Source organism: Pleurodeles waltl, chromosome 11 (assembly GCF_031143425.1).
Source record: "Pleurodeles waltl isolate 20211129_DDA chromosome 11, aPleWal1.hap1.20221129, whole genome shotgun sequence".
Taxonomy (NCBI): Eukaryota; Metazoa; Chordata; class Amphibia; order Caudata; family Salamandridae; genus Pleurodeles; species Pleurodeles waltl.
In genome coordinates, this window is record NC_090450.1 from 696,969,902 (window position 1) to 696,985,697 (window position 15,796).

General features: G+C 45.1%; 1 protein-coding gene across 1 annotated transcript in view; it reads right to left on the reverse strand.

Annotated features, from left to right (window-relative positions):
- Positions 1-15,796, reverse strand: part of GCK (glucokinase) — a 177,428-nt gene that overhangs the window by 107,773 nt on the left and 53,859 nt on the right. Inside the window, exon 2 of the mRNA XM_069214259.1 lies at positions 11,032-11,194. Coding sequence (XP_069070360.1) covers positions 11,032-11,194 — 163 coding nt within the window. The remainder of the gene's footprint in view (positions 1-11,031; positions 11,195-15,796) is intronic.

Genomic DNA, 15,796 nt, shown 5'->3' on the forward strand with positions numbered 1-15,796 from the left:
AGGAATCGTAAAGAACAAGAGTGAATGGGTTCAAACGGGGCCCCCATAAGAAAAGTTAAAACCAAATTAAGATCCCACTGAGGCATAACGAATGGCGTGGGCGGATACTTATTAGTAAGTCCCTTTAGAAACTTTAAAACAATTGGTGACTTAAAGAAGGATGGTTGATCAGGAAGGCACAGAAAAGCAGATAGTGCAGACAGATAACCTTTAACAGTGGCAACTGAAAAACCTTTCTGTGCTAAATAGAGTGCAAATGACAAAATGTCAGATAAATCAGCTTTTAAAGGATCTAAACTATTCTCTCCACACCAGCTTGTAAACTTAGCCCAACGATTCGCATAGATTGACTTGGTGGAGTGTCACCTGGCCGATAGAATAACTTCCACCACATCTGGATGGAGAGAAAAGGAACTCAGATTGCCCCGTTCAATCTCCAGGCATGAAGATGTAGGCTCTGGAGGTGGGGGTGTAGAATCTGCCCCTGCGACTGCGAGAGGAGGTCCACCCTGCAAGGGAGACGGAGCGGAGGGCACTGAGAGAGTTGGAGTAGGTCCGAATACCACACCCTTCTCGGCCAATCCGGAGCTATTAGGATGACTTGGGCTCGGTCTTGGCGGATCTTCCTGAGAACTTGAGGAATCAAGGGTATGGGGGGAAACGCGTAAAGCAACTGACCCTTTCAGGTCATCTGAAACGCATCCCCCAAAGCTCCTTGCACCGGATACTGGAGGCTGCAAAATAGCGGGCACTGTGCATTCTCTTGAGTGGCAAACAGATCTATTTGTGGATATCCCCACATATGGAAGATATACAGAACCAGATCTGGATGAAGACGCCACTCGTGGTCGACCGAACTGCGTCGACTGAGAATGTCTGCACGCACATTCCGAACTCCGGCCAAATGATGTGCAATCAAGCAGATCTTGTGGTCCTGAAGCCAGGACCAGAGTCGAAGAGCTTCTCTGCAGAGAAGATACAACCCCACTCCTCCCTGCTTGTTTATATACCACATCGCGGTCGTGTTGTCCGTTAGAACCTGGACTGACTGACCGCAAATGGACGTGAGGAAGGCCTTGAGTGCCAGCCGTACTGCCCGCAATTCTAACAGATTGATGTGTAATTTCTGTTCTACTGGAGACCAAAGGCCTTTAATCGCCAGGTCCCCCAGATGAGCTCCCCACCCTAGAGTGGAAGCATCCGTTACCACTGAGGCCACTGGTGGGGGTAGCGAAAACGGCCTTCCTTGAGACAGGTTGCCGACCGCTGCCCACCATTGAAGATCCACTGCAGTGTCTCTGGAGATCTTTATCGAGTCCTCGAGATCCCTTTTGTGCTGAAACCACTGCCTGCGGACGCACCACTGGAGAGCCCTCATGTGCCAGCGTGCATGAGTGACCAACAGTATGCAAGAAGCAAACAGACCGAGCAGACGAAGGACTTTGAGGATTGGAACTACCGCTCCATTTGGAAACATTAGAATCAAAGCCTGTATGTCCTGAACCCGCTGTGGCGGAGAAAAGGCCCGATTCAATGTCGTGTCCAATACTGCCCCTATGAATAGGAGGCGTTGAGAGGGCTCCCGGTGAGACTTGGGTACATTGACTGAAAACCCCAGGTCGTACAACAATTGAGTCGTCGACTGGAGATGGCACTGCACGAGCTCTGGAGTACTGGCTTTGATAAGCCAATCGTCCAGATAGGGAAACACAGCGATCCCCTTTATTCTGAGCTCTGCCGCTACCACAGCCATCACCTTCGTAAAGACTCGAGGTGCTGAAGTAAGACCAAACGGGAGGACCGCAAACTGATAATGTTGTGATCCCACCACAAAACGGAGATACTTCCTGTGCGATATGAGGATCGGAATATGAAAATATGCGTCCTGCAAATCGACCAGCACCATCCAGTCCCCTTCGTTCAACGCCAAAAGAACCTGTGAGAGGGTCAGCATTTTGAACTTTTCCTGTTTGAGGAACCAATTCAAAATCCTCAAGTCTAAAATCGGTCTTAGCCGACCATCCTTTTTGGGAATCAGAAAGTATCTTGAATAGCACCCCTGACCCCTCTCTTGCTCGGGAACCAACTCTATTGCACCTTTTTGTAATAGGGATAACACCTCCTGCTGCAACAGGAGAAGATGATCTTCCGAACAGAAGGATGGGCGGGGAGCGAGGGTGGGACGAAATTCTCGAAAGGGAAGAGCGTACCCCTTCTTCACAATGTAGATGACCCAGGAGTCTGATGTTATGACCTCCCACATTGGAAGAAAAAGGGAAAGTCTCCCCCCTACTGGAGACGAATGAACAGGGAATGGCGGAGGACTACGGCTGCTTTCCTTGCTGTACCCCTCCCGAGGAAGAGGAAGAGGCAGAGTGCTGCAAGGTGGCTCCTCTCGTACGGACTCTGCCCCTGCCCCTGAAAGATCTGTAAGGCAGGGTAGAAGCAGTTTGTTGTGGTCCTTGCAGCCTTCCTCGAAAGGAACCACGACCAAAACCTTTAAATCTGCGAAACCCTCTAAAGGTGGATGAGGCCGAAGTCTGGAGTCCCAAGGATCTAGCTGTTGCTCTACTCTCTTTAAAGCGTTCTAAGGCCGAGTCAGCCTTAGAACTGAAGAGCCTTTCCCCATCAAACGGGAGATCCAGGAGCGTAGCCTGCACGTCCGTCGAGAAGCCAGATGATCTGAGCCAAGACTGCCTTCTAGAGACTATGGTCGTGCCCATAGCCCTAGCAACCGAGTCCGAAGTCTCCAAACCAAACTGGATGACTTGCGTCGCAGCCGCTTGAGCATCCGAAAAGAGTTGCAGCATCTCCTGTGATACATTAGGATGGCCCTTTGCCTCTTCCATAAGGGCATGTATGTAAAGACCCAGTATACATGTGGCGTTAGAAGATTTCAAGGCCATACTGCACGATGAAAAAGTCTTTTTAGCCGTATGGTCCATCTTTTTAGACTCTCTATCAGCAGGAACCTCAGGAAACGAGCCAGGAGAGGATCTGGAGGAACATGATGCTTGGACCACAAGGCTCTCCAGGGTTGGTTGCCTGGAGAGAAACACTGGATCCCCAGGCGCCGTCCTGTAACGCCGAGCCACCGCCCTGTTGACTGCAGCGGTGGATACAGGCTTCATCCAAATATCCTTTATAGGGTCCAGCAGAGCCTCATTGAATGGAAGAAGAGGCTCAGCAGAAGCAGATGTTGGATGGAGAACCTCAGTCAACAAATTTCTCTTAACCTCCGCGGTGGGAAGAGTAATATCCAAAAAGTCCGCAGCCTTACGAATGACCTTATGGAACGTAGCTGCCTCATCCGTGATCTCCCCAGGAGAAGCTAGATCCCATTCCTGGGTAGTGTCCAGGCCGCTAGCTGAGTCTAGACCCTGGAAGTCACCTGAGGGCTCAACAACTTCTCCTTCCTCCAGGTGTTGCCTTGCGTACTCTTCTTCTTCCAAAAGACAGAGGGCCAGACGCCTTGATCTAAGTCTGGACTCCAAGCCTGGAGTCGACAAGGTGTCAGCCGACGCCAAAGACCTCCGTCGGCGCCGAGCCTCAGATCCGTCCGAAGCCGGAGGCTCCGGCTCCACAGCGATCCTAGACGTCGATGGGATCCGAGGCGAATCCACCGGCATCGTAACAGGTGTAGCCATCCTGGCCGACGTCGTAGTCATCGGCGCCGCTTCAAACGCAGTAGGCATAAACGGGGTGAACGGCGCCGACTTGAAAGACGCCGGAACACCCAAATCGTAGGCCAAAGGACCAGACGGGCCTGCGTGACTTCCACCCGGTGCCATGGAAGCAAAGATGTTAAACATAGCATTTAAAAACGCTGCACGATCCGATCCCGGAGTCGGGAAAGCCGGGTACTGTTGTTGCTGCACCGGTGCCGGTACAGCTGCCGAAGAGGGTCCGGGTAACTCCTGGCCAGGAGAACCATCAGGCCTCTGGAGAGGCTCGACCTCAAAGACCAACCCGGGTGACGTCGGGGGTCGCCGGAGGAGGAGGGGTGACGGTCGGGCTTATCTCCCACGTCGGACGACGCCGAGCCGACGGAGAAGCCGATCTAGACCTGGTCCGACCCTTGCTCGATCGGCGCCGAGATCCATGACGGCGCCGAGAGCCACTATGATGGTGTCGAGAGAGACCTCGAGGATCTCGACGAAGACTCCCTCCTATGACGCCTCTCTTTCCTCTTCTTGGATCGAGCCAAGAATAACTTCGCCTCTCTTTCTTTGAGCGCCTTAGGGTTCATGCGCTGGCACGAACCGCACGCCTCGACCTCATGATCTGAACTAAGGCACCAGAGGCAGTTATCGTGGGGGTCGGTAACCGACATCCGACCCCCGCATTGGTTACAAGGTTTAAAGCCGGATTTTCTAGGCTGCAACATCGTAACCGACAGTTGGTAACAGTAGCTCCCTGTGAGCCTCGAAGAAACAACCGTTATTCGGGCACGGAAAAAAGGGAACTGACGTCTGCACGTCGACGAGGGCTTCTTATTGCCTGGATGACGTTATGTGGCGTCGCGTGGAGTCGGGCGATTGTGACGTCATCGTCGACGTGCAGAGCTAGAAGAAATTTCCGTCAAAGGCTGGCGCGAGGGGAGAATTCTTTTGGTGAGGAATCCACAGGTAGTTACTGTATCCATCAGAAAGGCAGCATTTGGAAGAATCTGTTGCAATATTAGTGGATCCTCTTGTTGTGGTCACTACCATGTCTGATATATAACAAATGACCGAGATGCCTGTGGCTGCAGCTTTTGTTGCAAGAGACAATTCCCCCATCCCTAAAGAGTACGTGCATGAACTTTCCTTACCCAGAAGCACAAGACAATGAGGAAGAGGAGATTAAAGGATGATTCAAACAATGGTCTGATCTGAGAAATGTGCTGAAACATATTAGGGGAAATATGTATTTTCCTGATGATCACGTAGGGGAAAAAAGTGAAGATCTTTTTTGTCAGTAGCAAAAGAAAGAGCCTGAGACGTTCTCCTTCATGGTGTAATTAAGAAGGGTATGCAGCGGAACGGAAAGAGGTGTATAAACACTCTTTTCCTCATTTTCTCTGCAGAGGATATCCTATTCAAGGGTTTACCAAGGAGCTTCCTACCATGGTTAAAGTTGACTCATTGATGCCAGGGTTAGCAATGCAAGGCTCTATAATATCAGAAGAAGTTGCCTCGACTTAAAAGGGCAACAAAAAAGCTGATTTGGGAGTAAAAGGAGCTTATATCAGTGTAGCACCAACCCCAAGCTTCTCTATTCAGTCTTTAATTTACAACTTTCAGAATTTGGCAGAACATCTGGAGCAAGGTGTTGAATTGACTTCTAAATTGGTTACAATGGTACAGCAAGTGCACTTCCACCAAGATATTTCCGATCACTCCCTAAGTACAGCAACAGGTTCCTCTGTTGTGACCACATACCAAATTTGGATGAGGTCTTAGAAAGCTGATTTGACACTGAAAGGCCTCATATTGAAGATTCCTTTTGATAGCACAAAGTTGTTTGCGGAAGTCAGCTAAAAGAGATGGTTAAAAGATTGTATGAGTATGACAAGAGGTTTTCTTTTGTGGGTGATACCCAGTGAATACCAAGATTAGATGGGTATTTTCTAACTCTTCAATCTATATTTCACAACTGGTTGTCTTCTTCAGCCGACTGGATGAACTGCAACTCTCTCAGTCTCGACTCCTCCTAAACTGTAATACTAGTGTTTGGAGATACCTCTATTTAGAACTCCAAGTGGTGGTGAGCTTGCCCTACACATCCCCGACCTTCTCTGCAAAAAAAACTAAGGCTAATTTTCGACACATCTCAAAAACTATGTCTAACTGCTTCTTTCTCCTTAAGATGCTTAAGAAAATGCTAAATTTTATTCAGAGACATCAATGGAAATAGATTTTGCAAGCCACTATTGCGGCCAGACTGGAATTCTGCAACTTTGTTTTCCTAGAAGCAGACTCGCCGCCTTTAGATCATTCAAACCTCCACAGCTTGTCTCCTTTTGGGGATTAGTAAACAGGATTTCCATGTCACCAGCAAACTTCAAAAAATGGTCAGTATGTTTATAAAATCTCTTTGACTCCAACAAGACAAAACCCAATTGGCAAAAAAGTGCCATGCCTGGTCAGTGATTAGATTATTTCTAAAACACCTGGCACAAACGTAAGTGAGCAGGATTGTTTTCAATACATCAGTAACTGACATACCCTTACATAAGAGCACATACCAAGCTGGAAACACACTTGGCCTACGACATGCCGATTATGTAGTTCTAAGGCTGAGACCATTTTGCACGTCCTCTGTATCTGACTCTTTTGACTGACATACAAAGGAAACTGTTAACGCCAGACTTTCTGGACTCACAAATAAGAACTTGTTGCCAAATACTGATTTTATGTCTTTCTGAAAAGAACATCTGTGTTGTAAATTTGTGCAATGTGTGGCACACACAACCAGTATGCTTATAAATCCAAATATGCAGGCTAAAGCAAATATGAAATGGGCTTGCTAATAGTGCAAACCTGCTAAATTAATGTTCATTGTACCCAGTATGTATTTGTAACGATCATCTCAATTAATGTTTATATATATTTGCCTTTTTAAACCTGATTTTAGTTGTGTACTGGTTTTTATTAACTGAACAATAAAATATTATATAACACAATAAAATATTATTTAACTGTGTGCCTGTCCAGAGGAGACAATCAGAATTGGCAATTTTCTTCAAAATCTGACATACACAAGAATGGACATTGCTACAATAATAACAAGATGTTCACCTCAAAAACGTTAACAGGTTATGCTGCAACTTATACCATACAGAATAAAGCCTTTTATCAATTAATAACATCCGCCCTCCATTATTTTCGTTTAATAGTACGTCAATGTTCTTCATGTTCTGGGTCGGTTATGAAGGGCTGTAACCATCCTCTTAATGGTTAACCAGAAATACGAACTAGGCACTCTGAATCCTTTAGCAATCATGTACTCATGTGGTAACTTCTTCTCAATAACTCCTTCTCAATTAGAAGAATTACACAACCATTATCCGCAATGCCTTTCAAAAACCTGTAGAGCAATGCCCTTTTCTTAAGTAGAGAGAGCTCCTACAAGCACCATATTTAATGTCCTTTTTTTTTAGCACTTATTCACTATGTCAGTCCGGCCCTTCTATCTTCTTTCTACACTTCGGCTAGAGACGTTTTTTTCTAACTCGACAGACAATTCCTAGTTGTTAGACTTGGTCTCCCTTAACTTTTTGCCTCTGTTTCCCAGGTTATTGATGTGTGCTGGACTCTGTTTTTGTTACTCTGGGCACTTTACCACTGCTAACCAGTGCTAAAGGGCAAGTGCTCCTTTACAAAATGTGTATATAATTGGTCTATCCGTGATTGGCATATTTGATTTATTAGTAAGTCCCTAGTACAGTGCACTAGAGGTGCCCATGGCCTATAAATCAACTGCTACTAGTGGGATTCAGCACTGGTTGTGCCACCCACATAAGTAGCTCTGTAATCATGTCTCAGACCTGCCACTGCAGTGTCTGTGTGTGCAGTTGTAACTGTAAATTCGACTTGGCAAGTGTACCCACTTGTTAGGCCTAAACGTTCCCCTTTCTTACATGTAAGGCACCCCGAAGGTAGGCCCTAGGTAGCCCCAAGGGCAAGGTGCAGTGTATGGTTAAGGTAGGACATATAGGAATGTGTTTTATATGTCCTGACAGTGAAATATTGCTAAATTCGTTTTTCACTGTTGCAAGGCCTGTCCCTCTCATAGGTTAACATGGGGGCTACCTTTAAATCTGATTAAAATGTAGATTTCCTTTGGGAGCGGATGGACTTGTGGAGTTTGGGGTCTCTGAGCTCATAATTTAAAAATACATCTTTTAGTAAAGTTGATTTTAAGAATGTGTGTTTGAAAATGCCACTTTTAGAAAGTGAGCATATTCTTGCTTATACCATTTCTGTGACTCTGCCTGTTTGTGGATTCCCTGTCTGCGTCAATTTGACAGTTGGGCTGGTTGCACCTCACACTAGACAGTGACACAAAGGGAGCTGGGGTGTAGCCTGCATATCCAGATGAACCATCTGTGCTAGGAGGGAATGGAAGAGTGGTCACTCACACCTGAAAGGGATGTGCCCGCCCTCACACAATGCAGTCTCTAACCCCCTGGTGCGTGTCTGGGGCCTGGCCTAGGTAAGGCAGGATTTCACATTCAAGAGAGACTTTGCTTTGAAGTAGGCCTTATTTAAAGGAGAAAATGGGTATAAGAAGGGCACCCAAAACCACAGACGTTAGAACACGTCTGGAAACCAAGAGGAACCTCTGCCTGGAGAAGAGCTGAGGAAGAAGAGCTGCCCTGCCTGACTGTGTTTTGTGGAGCTATACTGCAGTTGCTGCTTCTGCCAAAGTAAGAGGGCAAAGACTGGACTTTGTGTGCCTTCCATCTTGTGAAGATCTCCAAGGGCTTGATTTAGAGCTTGCCTCCTGTTATTTGAAGTCTCAGGGACAGCAAAGACTTCTCTCTGCCAGCACCTGGAGTCTCTGCAGAGACTCCTACTCTGCCCTGTGGTGCCCATCCAGTTCCTGGGACCCTGAAAGGAGAAGCTGGCAGCCTAAGAGGAAGAAATCCACGCACAGAACGCCATGCGGGGAAAAGATGGATGCGACTCCGATCTGCGGCTGAGAAATCGATGCGGCGCCAGCTTCGCGGCTGAAAATCGACGCTCGACTGTAACGCGACTGAAGAATCAACACACGGAGCTGGAGACACAACACGCCGCATAGCTGACGGAGGCTGGTGAGATAGCAACCAGCACTGCGTGGTTTTTAGATCATCGTGCAGCTGGATTTCCGACGCAAACACCGCTGGGTGTGCAAATCAACGCAAGGCCTGCCCGGACCCGAGAGTGCTGAACGGATCGACGCATTGCTGTCCTGTGGAGAGAAGAAATGATGCGCCCGACCAGACGAAAGGAGAAACGACGCAAGGTCTCACTCGTGAGTGAAATAGACGCATCGCAAGCCCTTTTTTACACACACTCGCCCGTGCAGGGTTATTTTTGACGCACCCAAGGTACATTTTCACGGTAACAGTGTTAGGGTGTGTTTTAAACTACATAAAGACTCTTTTTGCATTTTTATTGATAACTTGACTTGTGCATTGTGGATTTTTGTTGTTTTGGTCTTGTTTTGTTTAGATAAATATTCTCTATTTTTCTAAACCTGTGTTGTGTCATTCTGTAGTGTTTTCATTAAGTTACTGTGTGAGTTGGTACAAATACTTTAGACCTAGCACTCTGAAGTTAAGCCTACTGCTCATGCCAAGCTACCAAGGGGGTAAGCAGGGGGTTAGCTGAGGGTGATTCTCTTTTACCCTGACTAGAGTGAGGGTCCTTGCTTGGACAGGGGGTAACCTGACTGCCAACCAAAGACCCCATTTCTAACACTGGTCATTTCTTGATTACCAGTCTTTGAATATTCTCTCTTCAAGGGAAAAATTCAGAACACCAATTTGGGTCATGCATTTCACACAAACGCTATATCTTTTTAATTACAACATATATTACACTTTTTCAATTCTGTTCTTTAAATATTTAACATTAAAGAAATTGTAAAGATAACAACTTAAATCCTGCTTTTTATTAAGACATCACTGGATCACAGTACCCAAAATGTAATCAAGAAAATTTCTCTCCTCTGGATTTTTTCCATTATAATGCCTCCAATTCTTTATTAATTTCAACACAAGAAATCTAATGTCTGACAACTGGTATGCTTTTTTTCCAAAACCTATTTACCAACAGTGTCTTTAAATTTTTTTAACCTTAAATCTTATGTTCATTTGAGATTAATTGGGTCAGACCGCCACATTATGACCATCGCGGTTCAGCCATGGTCGGACTGCCAGCACCGCCAGTTTCCCTCTAATGGCAGGATTGGCCGTGCTGGCGATCCTAATCTGTCAGTGCAGCGCTGCATGCAGCACGACCCTGGGTACTACGATCCCCCTCTCCGCCAGCATTTACATGGCTTGCTGCTCCGCCATGAAAATGCTAGCGGGGGCCCCTGCACTGCCCATGCACTTAGCATGGGCAGTGCAGGGACCCCAAAAGCCAGCCTGTGGCACTTTTCACAAGAGTCTGTTGCACCCTACGCACCGCAGCAATGTTGTGGGCTGTTCCCCGCTGGGCCAGCAGGGAACTCGTAATGGGGCCTGGGGGAAGGCGGCCGCACTGGTGGCAACCTGACCACAGGCGTTTGACAGGTAGCCTTTTCCACCCGTCAAACTTGTAATGACCCCCTTAATATCAAAGATACTCTGTTTCTCTCACATGATACATAATGAGGGAGTCTCAATTTTTTGCGTAGGTAAGGGTGCACACTAGCTTTCCTCTCAACACATATGTACAGTTTGTATAGTTTATGCAAGTATTTGTTCCTTTTTTTGGGATTCCTTAATCTTTGTTTTTCTTTTTCATCAGCTGTCGCTTTAAAAACTTCCATTACTAGATTCACCCCGTTCTCATAATATATCATCCATATTTCATAAACATTTTGCTTAATTTTGTGTCATACTAAATTAGTCTGATATGATTTCTTTTGTGTCTAATCAAATCATAAAATGTTGTGTAAGTACCTTCCGGAGACTATCAACCCTTTTCAATTCCTCTTTTTCAAGTACGTTTTTTGTTCTTATCTTTTCATAGAGATTTTTGCTCTTGATGGAGTTACATTAAATCCACAAATCCCACTGAGAGCCCTGTCACTTGTTAAAAAGATTTATCTTTCCTCACGAAGAAACTATAGTGGTCATTATGACCCCATTGGTGAGTGTAAAGTGGCGGTTGTACTGCCAACAGGCTGGAGGGAGGTTAAATTATTCATACCTAGCATGTGGCATCTAGAAACTCCATGGGCAATTTTTGAGGCTCAGAAACTCTCTTGAATAGGTTACAATTGTTGCAGGCCATAACAGATCAAATATCAGAAGAGCCACATTTATGAAAACTAATTTTATTCTGTTACCTGAGCCATCTGGGGTGGAGCGTACATAGGTGGGCAGCATTTTCACACTGGCTTCCTCGTGTGTCTCAAGGCGGAGGCCTCTCTCCATCTCCTTCTGAATCCTTCTCATAAGCTTCTTCAGATCATCCTCTTGCAGATGAAATTCAGACAGGATCTGGTCCACCTGAGATGGTCAGAATGATTAATATATATTTTAATTTTTATCACAGAATAGTCACATTCTTACAGAAATGTATAGTCATTTGTTATACCCAAATCCATTACTACAAATTATCTATTACCATATCTATGGTATTTATCTTATGTAAACCCCTCAAAAATATGATTCTGCCAATGAGATTATCAGTCTCTTACAATAAACAATCACCTTCCTCTATACTTAAAATATTTTGTAATCCAAGGACATCCTTTTACAAGAGCTCACCATAAGATACACATAATGCCTTCATACAGCAGCATGGGGAGAACTCAAGGCAGTAGTGGAGTGCTCAGGATTTGAGGAATGAGAAGCAGGACAGCTCAGTGGAGGCCCAGTAGCCTCCCCAAGAATCTGTCAACTTCTTAGTCTCCATAAGCAAAGAGGAATCCCAAAAGTAGTAGTAGAGTACTAGGTGGCTCCAAATTGCCAATCCAGTTTCACAGTGACTTGCGCCTACTTCCATAAAGAACAGTCCATGGTAGCACCGTTGGTAGGAGATGTTCATAGAGGTGACATCCCTTCCCCAACCCCCAAGTGGAGGAGCAATGCACTACTAAGTATTACTCAAATGGGTGTTGAGGACGGTGCAAGACAGGTAAAAAAAACAAGTTATGCAAGGGTGCAGTACCTAACACAATGATTTTATTGCACTGACATTACCTCGAACCTTAAATAAAACATGCTTGATAAATTCTATACATTGCCCCTACATTTTTCGTCATGCTAATTGAATTTGGATCAGTTTCATCAGATGCCTATGCTAACTTGTGCATAACAATACTATGAAGAATTTAACACAGGAGATTTAGCTTTTTTACCTACTCCAGCTTCCAAAATGTATCGCTTTCCTCAGTGGTTCTGTATTGTTATTATCAGACAAAATTTTAGTTTACCGCTCTTTTTCAAATCATTATACACTACACTTGCTGGTTTGCAGCTGTTTCCCTAATTTACTGAATTAGTAAACAACACATGGCTATGCTTCCCAGTCTATAGTAGTCAAACAAAGACCTATACCCAAACAATGTAGGACAAATAGCTACAATCCCATTAAAAACAATGAATGATGTCAGTTTAGGAATACATAAATGTAGACCAGATTAATCTGAACTCCCTCAAAAATTAAGGCAGGTAAGGTTACAAATATCAATACAAAAATAGTTTGTGAGTTGCATGAGGAACTATTAGTATCTAAAATAGTCTTCTAAAGCTATCCAAGTGCAATTAGGAACTTTTGTATGAGTGGTCAATAGAGACACTATAGAATCCTAGTGACAAGAGGGTTTCTTGCACCATTCAGTTGTTCAGAGGAGACATTTTACATGAATAAATCAGGGAGCATCTGCTAGTTGAAGCAAAATGTTGACTGAGTATAACTTTAACTTTTTGATTCTTCTGTCAGAAGAATGGAGTTTAAGCCCAATTTCCCAGGCTCACTTCAGAAGTAGAGGTTGCATGGGAGTAAATGTGCTGTGCAGACTATAAAATGCTGATTTTGTGGACTGGCTTTAATCCAGACTTCAACACTTGACTGAAAGTTATGTGATTTTGGGTAAATCACTTCATTTCCCAGTGCCTGGAACACTTACAAATATGTGAAATGCATTGCGATTATAAATATCTGAATTGTAATTTATGCCAATTACATGTCCAAGATGTTATATCATCTCCCACTCCCGTTAATGTCAAGTGCTCTTTTGCTTTCTGTTCAATTTTTCTCTTTATCACTGCAAACATGCACACATACATCAATAATATGGGCCAAGATGTAGCTTCATTTCCCTTTGCATGGAGTTACAAGTAGCAGCCACGGAAAAACTCCATAACTGCTTCAAGACAGAATTTAAATCCGAGCCTGGAAGTCAGCGGTGGTGAAAACAGAAGGGAATCGGTATGTTTTCAAGTTAAGGAGTGAATAGAATGCTTTCTAATGAGCAACCAATGATTTTATTTGAATGACATAATTAGAGGCTAACTTGGAATCTTCTAAGGGGGGGTTACAAGTTACAGATTACAACTGTCAAATACTGATCAGGATGGTGTGGGTCGAGAAATACTTGATAAATGTGAAGATGATCTGTCAGAAATACTTATCGTTTCTAGGAATGTAGCTGGAGTAGCTTGTAAACCTAATCTCGAAGATATGCTAAAATATGTAAATTAGGCTCTGATAGTATGGGGATCATTACATGTCTGGCGGTTACTTGACCGCCAGACTCGTGGTGGCGGTCGGACCTTTGTCAATGCAGCAGTCCGAGCACCACATTATGACCACAGCAGTCGTGCCGTGGTGGGCCCGCCAGCACCACCAGGATCAGAGATCCCGGCGGTCTGGCGGTTTGCGGAATTCCAAATCTGAATTATGACTGCCATGAAAAGGCTGTCAGAGAATGTGTGTCCGCCAGAATGTGTTTCTGTCATCACCATCGGAATGTCCACTGTCTGCTGTGCAGACAGTTAACATTGGGAGGGTGCTGGTGCATCCTGCATCCTACAGCATTGACATCGGCTCAATTACGACAATGACAATGCTGTAGACTGTTTCCCACTAGGCCAGCGGGCGGAAACCTGACCTAGCGGGAAACTCTTAATGGGTCCCACTGGGAGGTAGCCACTATGGCGGCAACCTCCCCATCAGAAGTTTGGCGGACGGCCTAAACCATTGGCCAAACTCATAATGATGCCCTCTGTATTAAAAAAAACACTTGGCTTTGAAATACATTTGAGGTTGATGGGTTTACATATTTTTGAACACCAGCCGCCCAATCCAATATGGGTAGGGCCAAAGAAAGGCTTCTTGTATTAGTCTCTACCAGGATATTACTAAGAGTAACCAAAACAATGTTATTGTCACCTCACTATTAATGTGTGCTATTTAACTTCAAATGGTCACCCAGATATCCTAGTGATACACTTCTACAACAATATATTTGATTCTTCAAGGTGCGAACTGGTTAAAGCTCTAGAAAAAGATTTGAATTGTTTTATCTGTCACCACTCAAAGGATGTATATATGATTTGTGCTGGGGATTTTAATGTTACCAAGTGTTCTTTTTTCCCCCAAGAGGTGTGTGGCCCTACTGACACCAAGGATAATGACACTGATCACTTTAGACGTTGTCCATATGGAACAGCTTTAAACAATCTAACGTTTAAATATAATCTAAATATGCGAGATAGCTACTGTTTAATTAAGAATTTCAACTTCCCCCCTTTATTGGAAGAGGAGACAATAGTAAAATCAATCATATTGTTGCATCAGAGAATAAAAGGATTGCACTTACTAATTACCAGGTGGGGGTGATTGTATATGTGACCATAATCCAGTGATTTTAACAATACAAATGTGGTTGCAAATAGTAACCTCAACAGGTAGAATATCAAATATTACCCCAGTAGGGCAGAATGGTATGAAAATTAAATGGACAAGTGTGAATCCCTCCAAATTTACTATAGACATGGTAACTATGACTATTGGCCACTTCTTAACCGCCCTGGCCCAGGAAGATGACTGTGAGCAGACTATAGAAGCCCATATGTCCATCTCTAACTCTATAATCCAACTTTTGACTAGGGTGTCCAAGGGCAAGGGGAACAAGAGCAGAGGCTATTTTAGTCAGAACTACACCTGTGCCTGAAATAATCTTATCAGATCTCTACACTCACACCCAAGGGACCCTACTGTAATTTACCAAAGTATAATAAGGCACTTAGGGGGTCATTACAACATTGGCAGTAAAAGCCGCTTACCGCCGTGCAGAAGACCGCCAAAACACCGCCGCAGCCTCGGAATTCCGCCACAGCTATTATGACCCACAGCTCGGAATCCGCCGAAATTCAGACACCCACACAACTCCGCCACACCAAAGGTCAGTGATAAACTGGCAAAAACAAAACCTCCACCTCCACGCCAACAGAAACACGCCAATGCTATTACGACCCACGAATCCACGCGGCGGTCTTTCAACCGCGGTATTCCATTGGCGGTACACACCGCCACGCTCAAAATACACACACATCTCCAAAACACCGCCACATTGGACAATTCAAAATACACACACCTGATACACATACAAACATCACTCCCACACACCCAACGCAATATAAAACACACACCCACATCACCCACAAACCCCTACGACCAAAAATTAATCACGAAGGCCAGAGACACAGCACAGATCAGACAATCCCACCACACAGAGGCACCCAACACCATCACCAACACAACATCCACGCACAAAACACCACACACCACTACACATCACCACACTCATCAACACATACACCTCCCCACACATCACCCACACCATCCCATGTCACGCCAAAGACACCCCCGCTTTTCCGAGGAGGAGCTCAGGGTCATGGTGGAGGAAATCCTACGAGTAGAGCCACAGCTATTTGGCTCACAGGTGCAGCACACATCCATAGCCAGGAAGATGGAGCTATGGCGCAGAATAGTAGACAGGGTCAACGCTGTGGGACAGCACCCAAGAAATAGGGAGGACATCAGGAAGAGGTGGAACGACCTACGGGGGAAGGTGCGTTCTGCGGTCTCCAGGCACAACA